The sequence below is a fragment of the Pinus tabuliformis genome, chromosome 6, assembly GCF_031772625.1.
Source record: "Pinus tabuliformis cultivar Carrire ecotype Pingquan chromosome 6, CPIR1, whole genome shotgun sequence".
NCBI classification, from domain to species: Eukaryota; Viridiplantae; Streptophyta; class Pinopsida; order Pinales; family Pinaceae; genus Pinus; species Pinus tabuliformis.
In genome coordinates this window covers 610038924-610049027 of record NC_142292.1, presented here as the reverse complement: position 1 = coordinate 610049027, position 10104 = coordinate 610038924, and the positions used below count along the sequence as shown (strand labels likewise).

The 10104-nt window shown below is 34.3% G+C and overlaps 1 protein-coding gene across 1 annotated transcript; it reads right to left on the bottom strand.

Annotated features, from left to right (window-relative positions):
* Positions 1–506: 506 nt before the first annotated feature.
* Positions 507–1678, bottom strand: LOC149260049 (bidirectional sugar transporter SWEET3b-like). The gene is made up of 4 exons (XM_089456336.1): positions 1520–1678; positions 1123–1284; positions 833–955; positions 507–677 (listed from the first exon to the last, which is right to left on the bottom strand). The coding sequence occupies exons 1-4, from the start codon at positions 1676–1678 to the stop codon at positions 507–509; spliced, it is 615 nt and encodes a 204-aa protein (XP_089312462.1).
* Between the last annotated feature and the right edge of the window lie 8426 nt (positions 1679–10104).

The following is a 10104-nucleotide window of genomic DNA, read 5'->3' as shown; positions in this document are numbered from 1 at the left end:
ATAAGTCAAAAGATTTAAATGAAAAGATGAGTATCATACGCCTTCATGCTTTTTCGAATCATCTTCAATCATTGTATATCATAATCTTATTCACAGATGCCTACTCAATTTTTAGAAAATCTCAAAGAACTATCATATATTATAATTTGTATCTATATCATAAACGCCATATGTAATCCATATCTATATGTACACCATAATCACCAAGTCAGTCACGAGTAGAATTATAATACTTACATATTTAACATTTATCGATCAATTCTGCCCATGAACTAACATATTTGTCACATTTATCCACGAACTTTGCTTAACCTTTACTAACATATTTGAAACATCTATCGATGAACTCTTTAACTCTGCCCATGAACAATACTATATCAAATTATAACATTTGATAGCATATTTGCAACATTTGTGCATGAACTCTATACAAAGTAGAAAACTGAAATATTGCACATACATATTGGAAGGCATTACGGTCTGCTTTCTTGAAGTCAAACTTGCAACTAGAATATGTGAATGTTTATGTCCTCCTCTATGTAATTCTCTTTGTTTGAGTCCAGGGCCTTGCCTGCATCGACCATTGCAGCGTCAATGGGCGGGCGGTTTTTCTGGCCATAAATACGGTATAGAACCATCTGACCCAACCCCAGTGGCACTCCAACAAAGTTTGGTGCCTGCGCAAAATGAAGACCATGACAGTTAAAAATGAAATTCATCCTGAGATTGATGTAACTGTATTTGTTGATGGTGGTGAGTCATAGTCATACACAATGTTGAAATGAATATTCTCCCATGAAATAGTAAGAGCATTTATTGATCATTATATTACCATGATGACAATGTCTCCGCTGACAGCCCCATACACCATCCACAACAAACTTCCTAGGAAAGCGAACAATGAGAAATAGATGCTGGGCATGAACTCCACACTCTTGGTCTTAATTACCAGTTTCTGATCGTATAATGAGATAGAGTATGTTAATATGCACAACATACATCATTATTAATCCAAGTACCATTAATTGAAGATGCTAACAATATCATGTAGTGACCAGGAGTGGTAATTTTGAGATGTTTCATGAATGCAGTTACTCAACAATAATACAATATAGAGCTTACAATTACAGATAGAGGAGACGCATAGAGAATGACAGTGGCCACCATTCCTGCAGATCCTACAAAGATCTTCTTATGCTTGTCATCACGGAAAGCACAAACAGAACATGTTGCAATGGTGCCAAACAGCACCAATAAGCCAACAACCATCATGCCCATATTCCTCTGCAAATAAACACCATAAATATATACAAAAGATTCTCCACTGTCAAATGCCTCGAAGGAACTATATTCTATTAAAATCAAGCTATTAATCTAAGGTCAAGGGCTTAAACTATATTCTATTAAAATAAAGCTATTAATCTAAGGCCAAGGGCTTAAATAAATACTATATGCTAACGGAAATGTGATGAGATAATACTTTGGTTTTAGGTGGAGCGAAAGTGAGATAGATGCATACGAAGCAGAGCTCTAGCAGAACACCGATGGCATTGGCAACCATGACAACCACATTATCCCACTCATTGCTGATCAGAGGCGATCCATAGCACGTGTAGACAAGATAGTTGAAAAGCGCTATTGCATACGGAAAGCCCTTTTCTATCACCAGCTTGAACATATTACTGTTGTAGAACATCACAAAATAAGGTGCTGAGCGTTATATTCAGTACTGAATTCATCATGGAGTTTATTAATACAAGAGAATACGTTGAGTAGAAATATTTTATACTTACGTTGATGCTCCATACATAAGCAAAGCAAGGACACTTCCTGTAATGTCATGATAGATGAATTAAAAAACAGAATAAACAGAATTAGAGTTTATCCATGACTAACCGACACCGTCGAAAATGGGTCTAATTAATTAGTAAAAAAACATTATTGATAAACAAAATTTGCTGGTTAGAAAAGCATCTGCGAAATTTTCTTTTATTTGATTTCTATTGAAAAGACTCTTCCCAAAGCATTAATATTTTTATTAACAAGGCTAAAGAAATCAACTTCTCTCAACTTTAAGGATAGTAAAATATTGATACTACTTTATATATATATTCATTTAAAACGTAAGAGCCAATATATAAATTGAAATGCCTTAAATTATAATAACAATATTTATCAAGTTATTATAATTTATCATAGAATCAATAAAAAAATTATAGCAGAAAAATAAATTTAAGTAGATTTTTACACAATATATCAGAGAAATAAATTTAAATAAATTATAACTCATCATATTATTAACAAAAAAAAATAAATTTAAATAAAATAAAAAAATAAAGACTATCCCACCCAACCACCCTATTCTTTTGAAACCACCCAAGATAACCCAAATATACAATGATTTAATATGTTCAGGGATACCAGAGTCTTGACTGACCTAAAATGCCAACTCCCAAGCGTACGAAGTAATTATTCATATCTTTGTTCTCGAAACACGAAATTTGGATTTGCAGGTCCGAGTATACGAGACAGTGGGGCTGCCTACTTATAATTTCCAATTTTTTCCTGCACGGAGATTCGATAGCGAAATGTTTACAATGTTGAGGCAGAGGGCAGGAAACAATTCCATGTTTTGGGTCCATCTCTCCCTGCAAACACATCTCATCCCTCCATTTCAAAGTGCGCTTGAGATTTTTCAACTTCTGCGGACTAAATGTTCAATACTGCTTCACTTCTCGCGGCGGCGATCTTACTATTTCGCATTATAAAATTATCACCACTTTTTTCCGTACGCGCACTCATTTTTTAATTAGTAAGAGAACAGTGGAACCTTCTGTGCTTCTGTCGCTTTCACAGAGAATATGTCAACGCGAATATGATTTCTGATTTGTTTGGTCTATCATTTTTGGTTCAGTCTTTCACACACTCCCATTATTGGTATCCTGTAGACTAATTCCCCAGCTATCTAACGATACTTCAGATAAGTATTGCGAAATATTTTTCAGTTGAATTTTACGCCTAATCCCATTATCGATATCGTGCATTAATTTTCATAATTATCATACAAGTCATTTCAAGGATTTACATGCAACCATCCCTGGATTATTATGATAAGTATTGTCAAAACGTCACCTGGACGGATATTTAACCATCTACGAAATATTAGGATAAGTGTGGCCAAATATTTTATTGAATGAGCATTTGCATTTTGTTTGGTCATCCTGACATATTAGATTTCATGTTAATATCCTATAACCTGTGAGAAAGATTTAATGCAGATTTCATGTTAATATACAACCTGTGAGAAAGATTTAATGCTCGCCTTTTCTTCTTTAGTAAGGCGGATTCAAAGGACACCGATTGTCCAAGATCTTAGGCAGAGTGGATAATACTATTGATGGAGTCAATGGTATATAAGATGCATTCAATAGGGATTTGTGCATGGAGAGGGCATCTGAAGTCGATTGCAGTGAAGCGAGGTTGCAGAGAAGTGAGGTCAATGAAACAACTATGATAGGTTAGGTTTAATATTTCATTTTGAAATACAATCTTTAGCAATATGTCACACATGAATATGTCATGGATTTTGAGATTCCTCAAAATCACAAAGCAGATATTTTAATTCTTTTAAGTATAGATGTATTTTAATTGTTGATTTTGTAAGATCAAATCTCTTTAATCGCAATTTTTATGTTCTTAGAGTACAAGTTAGGTTTTATATTTCATTTTGAAATACAATCTTTAGCAATATGTCACAGACGAATATGTCATGGATTTTGAGATTCCTCAAAATCACAAAGCAGATATTTTAATTCTTTTAAGTATAGATGTATTTTAATTGTTGATTTTGTAAGATCAAATCCCTTTAAGTGCAATGTTTATGTTTTTAGAGTACAAAATTTTAATAAAATATTGTATTCATTATATTTGAACAAGTTGAATCCATTTTATAAATTTATAAATCTATAAAATGGATTCAACATTTTCAAAATTTATTTGGGCATAAAAAAATGCTACTGCTTCAAATGTTTTAACCATAATATTTTATTTTTCAATTGTTTTATATTGTATATATTTTTAACTATTTTATTTCTCTATAAAATTGATATAAAATTATTTTATTTTATATGGACATAATATGTATTTATGTTTGAGAGTAGTAAAATATTTTTATGGCTTCTCTTTATCCCTATTAACACTAAAATTATTAATGTTTTATAATGTTTTTAATTAAACAAACCAAACAAATATATTCATTTTTTTTTATTATATCAATATTTTACCTTTATTTTAAAAGAGGTATGTGCCAACTCTAAATTGAGCACAAGAAAAATTACACATCTTACTCATTCTCCATATAAAATGAGCCTCTCTAAAAAAACAAAAAATTAAAATTAAAAACATATTTACAGAGTTAGTTAACAACAACAACGAAAAAAAACAAAATCTCTATGGACCAGTCAAACTGAATAACATACTTAAGTCTATTAACATAAATGTTATGCTTGAAAAACCATCAAAGATATCATCAACATATGACGAGCTATAGAAGACACCTAAAATTTATCGACATAATTTGTATAAAGAGGATGGGCGAAAAACAAGTTATCCAGTCAAACTGAATAACATACTTAAGTCTATTAACATAAATGTTATGCTTGAAAAACCATCAATGATATCATCAACATATGACGAGCTATAGAAGACACCTAAAATTTATCGACATAATTTGTATAAAGAGGATGGGTGAAAAACAAGTTATATATGAATGGCAGCACACACCAACAATTGACGATTCATTATATATGATATTGTTTTGAAATTTGTCGAAGAAAGTTCTTATATACAAACACATCCGCAATATTGCTATTTTATTATAGAGTGTATTCATGAAAGGTATAGGGTTTCAATTTGATTTTTTTCTTGGTTAAATTGAGAAAATTTGAATTTCCAAATAATTTGGAGGAAGTTAACTTATGTGACATAGATATTTTTACTCAGTTAGCTCAATAAATTCGAGTTAGAGGGTTTGGATTTCAGTTAAGCATGCATGGCTGCTAATTTCTAGCAATCAAGGTGAGTTATTTTAAATAGTTTTTAGTTAAACTAGTTACAACTATTAAAGGCACTAGTGGACAAATCAGCAAAAAACCTGGAGGAAGTTAACTTGTGTGACATGGATCTTTTCAATCAGTTAGTTGGGTAAATTTGAATGGGCTTGGATTTTAGTTAAGCACGTGTGGTTGCTAATTTGTAACAAGAGTTATTTCAAGTTGTTTTTAGTTAAACTAGTTACAACTATTAAAGGAACTAGTGGAAAGGCAATTGTGTAGTGGTACAATAGTCTAACTCAGTGATCACCCAGTTAACTAATCAATCAACCTAAAATAGCTAGTGCATGCAGAGAATTCAAGTTCCGTAGTTATGGTGGAGATTCCAAGGCAGTGTAACATGTTGGCATTATGATACATATGTTGTACTTGATGGCAACCCACTCATCTCAGATGATAAATTATAGTGCAGCAAAGTTCACGCACTTTCATGAAGATAAAAGTTTCTTTCATGTAGAGAAAAGTTCACGCACTTTTATGCATAGAAAAGTTTATTTCATGTAGAGAAAAGTCCACGCACTTTTATGCAGAGAAAAGTTTATTTCATGTAGAGAAAAGTTCACGCACTTTTATGTAGAGAAAAGTTTATTTCATGTAGAGAAAAGTTCATGCACTTTTATGCAGAGAAAAGTTTATTTCATGTAGAGAAAAGTTCACGCACTTTTATGGAGAGAAAAGTTTATTTCATGGAGAGAAAAGTTCACGCACTTTTATGCAGAGAAAAGTTTATTTCATGTAGAGAAAAAGTTCACGCACTTTCATGCAGAGAAAAGTTCCTTTCATGAAGAGAAAATTTCACGCACTTTCATGGTTGGCTCATGGTATTAGTCCGACAGTTTTTGATCCTATGATTTTGGTCCGTGGTATTGCATCCAAAAGTGTTGATCTCATGCACTTTCATGCTTGGTTCATGGTATTAGTCATATAGTTTTTGATCTATGGTTTTGGCTCGTGGTATTGCATCCAAAAGTATTGATCTCACGCACTTTCATGGTTGGTTCATGGTATTAGTCCAATAGTTTTTTGATCCTATGGTTTTGGACCGTGGTATTGTGAAAGGCCTAAGACTATAAAAGAGGAAGGAGATCATTTGGCAAAGCATCATCGAATGAATTGAATATCTAATAAGTGCTAGATCTGAAATATTTGTGATTGGGTTATGGTGGAGATCTGGATCTGAATGAAGGAGGAACCTTAGCGCATAAAGAAGGATAAGTTCTTTTGATGGGTTATAATCTTTATGCTTGAATAATAGTATCTTTGCATGATTTTGATCTGTTATATGAGGCGCATGCTTGATCTATAAATCTGACAATCTCGGTTAATTAGTGTCTGAATATTTGAAAGAAGGAATTATCCTTTATAGATCTGCACGCAGGTTTCAGGTTGTTGAAGTAGCATATATCTTTAAATTATGATCTAGCTACCTCTGTCTATTGCTGCAGTATTCTGGGTTCATAATTTGGTGTGTGGTTACTGTTACTGTGTTCTGGGTACAACTGTCAGAGAAGTATTTACTTGATTCAGTGCTAATTGGGAAAAGGAGATTGTTTGATGCAGATATACTTGATGATTGATTGATGTTCATGGATCCAGTCTGAAAATTTATGAAACATGGTCCCTGGAAGAAAGAGAAGGTTGTAGCCTTCAGTAGGCCAGCACCTACATACTAGTATCTTGGCTAGTACAAGAGCTAAGGGGGTTGTAGCTCCCTTCCAGGAGAAGCTAGAGAACGAGAGAGGGTTGTAGCTCTCTGCAGGTTGTAGCCTGCGTACTGGTAAAGGACTGCACCAGTACAAAATCATTGTAAAAGGAGTTTCTAATTGAAAGAAGATAGGGACATATTGCAGCAGGTGGTTTTCACCCACATTTGGTTTCCACCTTATATCTGGTGTTCTTTTGTGTGACTATTTGCTTTTCTTGTTCCTACTGATTATTTTATGATACTCACATACAAAGTAATGATCAATATTTGAAGAATTATTCAAAGTATAAATAAAGAAGATAGATTGATAAGAATTTGATAATACTGATTCACCCCCCCCTCTTAGTATTATTTCCAACAATTGGTATCAGAGCAGGTCCTTCTGAAGAAGCATGATCGCTTGAAGGAAGATCTAACATCATGAGCAACTACGAGAGGGAAGCATCAATCAGGCCACCAATTTTTAATGGAACAAACTTCGTATATTGGAAGGTAAGAGTTACTGCCTATCTTCAATCTTTGGGTACAGAAGTATGGGACATTATAGAAACATGGTATACTTTTCCATCAGCTACTCCTATAGATTCAGTTGAGAAGAAGAAATATGAAACAAATGCAAAGGCGGTTAATACTCTTCTAGGATGTCTATCTCAATCTGAATTTGTGAAGGTTATGCAATATAAATCCGCAAAAGAAATATGGGACAAGATTGTTTTGAGCTACGAAGGAGATGAACAGGTAAAACGTGCAAAACTTCAAACCCTCAGGATTCAGTATGAGAATCTCAGAATGTATAATGATGAAAGTGTGGCTAAATATTTGCTTTGGGTAGACGAGATTGTTAATTGTATGAAAAACTTGGGTGAAGAAATAAAAGAGGCTGTTGTGGTTGAAAAAGTCCTAAGATCATTGTCCCCCAAGTTTGAATCTAAAGTGTCTGCAATAGAAGAAAAGGAAAATCTACGAACTCTTACTATGTCTCAGCTACACGGAATTCTAACTGCTTATGAAATGAGAAAAGGAGGTCCATCAGACAAGAGAGAAGCTGCTTTTAAGGCTTCAGGCAAAGGAGACTACTATGAATCAAGTCACGTGCCAGAAGAAGAATAAGAATCAAATTTTGTCAGAAATCTTCAACGGGGTACTGGAAGGTTCAGAGGTAAGCTACCTTTTAAATGTTTTTCTTGTGGAAGAGTAGGTCATTATGCTGCCAAATTTCCTCATAAGGATAAGATTGACAAAGGAAAGGAACCTGCCAGATGGAACAAGAAACAGAATGCAAATAAGAAAAGCTACTACACTCATGAAGACAGTGATGGTCTATCAAATAGTGATGAAGATGAACGAGGTAATGACTATAAACTTTTAATGGCATTTGTAGATGATGATTACATGGATGCTATAGATGTGGATAGTTTTTATGAAGAGATTTCTAGACTTAAGACATGTGTAGAAGAAAAGAATATGATCATTAATACTCTACAATTTCAAATTGATGAAAAAGAAAAATATCTTGAAAAGTTAGAAGGCAAAATTGTTGGCCTTAGAAAAGAAATTGAGAAAACAAAGGCTATTAATCTTAAGTTTGTCAAAGGATCTGAAACTCTGGATGAGATCATCAATGTACAGCGTTCTCCGCTAAACAAGACAGGTCTGGGGTATAATGGAGAAACATCTCAAGCATCCACCTCAAAGAGTTATCTTGATGCAGCAAGAAGGAATGAGCAAAAACACAATGGAGATCACCAGGTAAAGCAGGGACGAATTACATCAAGAACGAACAAAGACTATCAGGTAAACCAGGGGCAATCTGTCTTAAGGATGAACAAAAGTTACAACCAGCCATAGGTAAAATCTTCTTAATTTTCTTCAAGAATGGATGACAATAGAAATTACAATCATTTGGCCGGTAGATTTGATAATCGCAGAAGTTTCTTCAATGGGCAATGTTTCTCTTTCCATAACTTTGGTCACAAAGCAGCTCAATGTGTTGCATATAAAACAATCATGACTAGAGAAGCTCAAAAACAAAGAAGTATGATCAAGATTACAAAAAGGACCAATAACAACTTTTCGGCTCTTGAAAATGAAGTTGAATGTTCTATTTGCAATAACTTTGGTCATGAAGATTCTGAATGCAGGAGCAGGTTTCAGCAGACAAAGGAACAAGCCTCAAACACCAGAACATGGAGAATAAAGGAACCACAAACAGAAAGATGTGGGATAGCCTTTTATGCAGAGGGACAAGAAAATTTATGGTACATCGACAGTGGATGTTCGAAGCATATGACAGGTGATAAAGAAAAACTTGAATCATATTCTGCTTTAGAAAAGGGAAAGAGAGTTTCTTTTGGAAATGATACTCCAGCAACTATAAAAGGAAAAGGCACAGCTCAGTTAAAAGAAAAGGTCAAAGCTGGAAATGTTTTGTATGTTGATGGCTTGAAGCATAACCTTCTGAGTGTCAGTTAGATGTGCGATCAAGGAACCGAGGTAATATTTCGATCAAATGGATGTAGCGTTCGTGATCTTGATACAGGGAAAACAGTGATCAAAGGTAGAAGAACTCCAAATAATCTATACATATTTGAAGAAGGACAACAACAATGCTATTTGAGCCAGGATGATGAACATTGGTTATGGCACCGGAGGTTGGGGCATCTAAGCTTTTCACAAATAAGGAAGGCATGCAAATATCAGGCAGTTCGTGGTCTTCCAGATATCAAAATTCCAGACAACACTATATGCAAATCATGTCAGTTTTGTAAGCAAACCAGAACCAACTTCCCGGAGAAGGAAGGATCAGCCAGCAGGCCTCTTGAACTAGTCCATACAGATGTATGTGGTCCTTTCAGGACGAGGTCACCTCGAGGAGAAGAATACTTGATATTATTCATTGACGATTTCTCCAGGTTTGTTTGGTTAGGACTTTTGAAGCACAAAGACGAAGCATTCGAAAAATTCAAATCCTTCAAAGCCTTGGTTGAAAATGAATCAGGTTACAAAATTAAGTGCCTCAGGTCTGACAGAGGTGGGGAGTTTACCTCAAATGAATTTTTCGATTTCTGTGAAGAACATGGGATAAGAAGGGAATTCTCTACAGCTAGAAATCCTCAGCAAAATGGAGTGGTGGAAAGGATGAACAGAACAATCCAACAAATGGCCCGTGCTATGCTTGATGAGTCTGGAACTCCCGCAACTTTCTGGGGTGAAGCTGCATATGCTGCGGTTGTTATTCTCAATAAAACAAATGTTCGAGTGAACAACACTCAAACTCCTCGTGAACTC

Coding starts and splice junctions, on each gene's coding strand:
- LOC149260049 (XM_089456336.1), bottom strand. CDS start 1,678: ATGTTCAAGCTGGTGATAGAAAAGGGCTTTCCGTATGCAATAGCGCTT. Junction 1,285..1,519: donor TTCTGCTAGAGCTCTGCTTC/GTATGCATCTAT, acceptor GTTTATTTGCAG/AGGAATATGGGCATGATGGT. Junction 956..1,122: donor CGTCTCCTCTATCTGTAATT/GTAAGCTCTATA, acceptor TTATACGATCAG/AAACTGGTAATTAAGACCAA.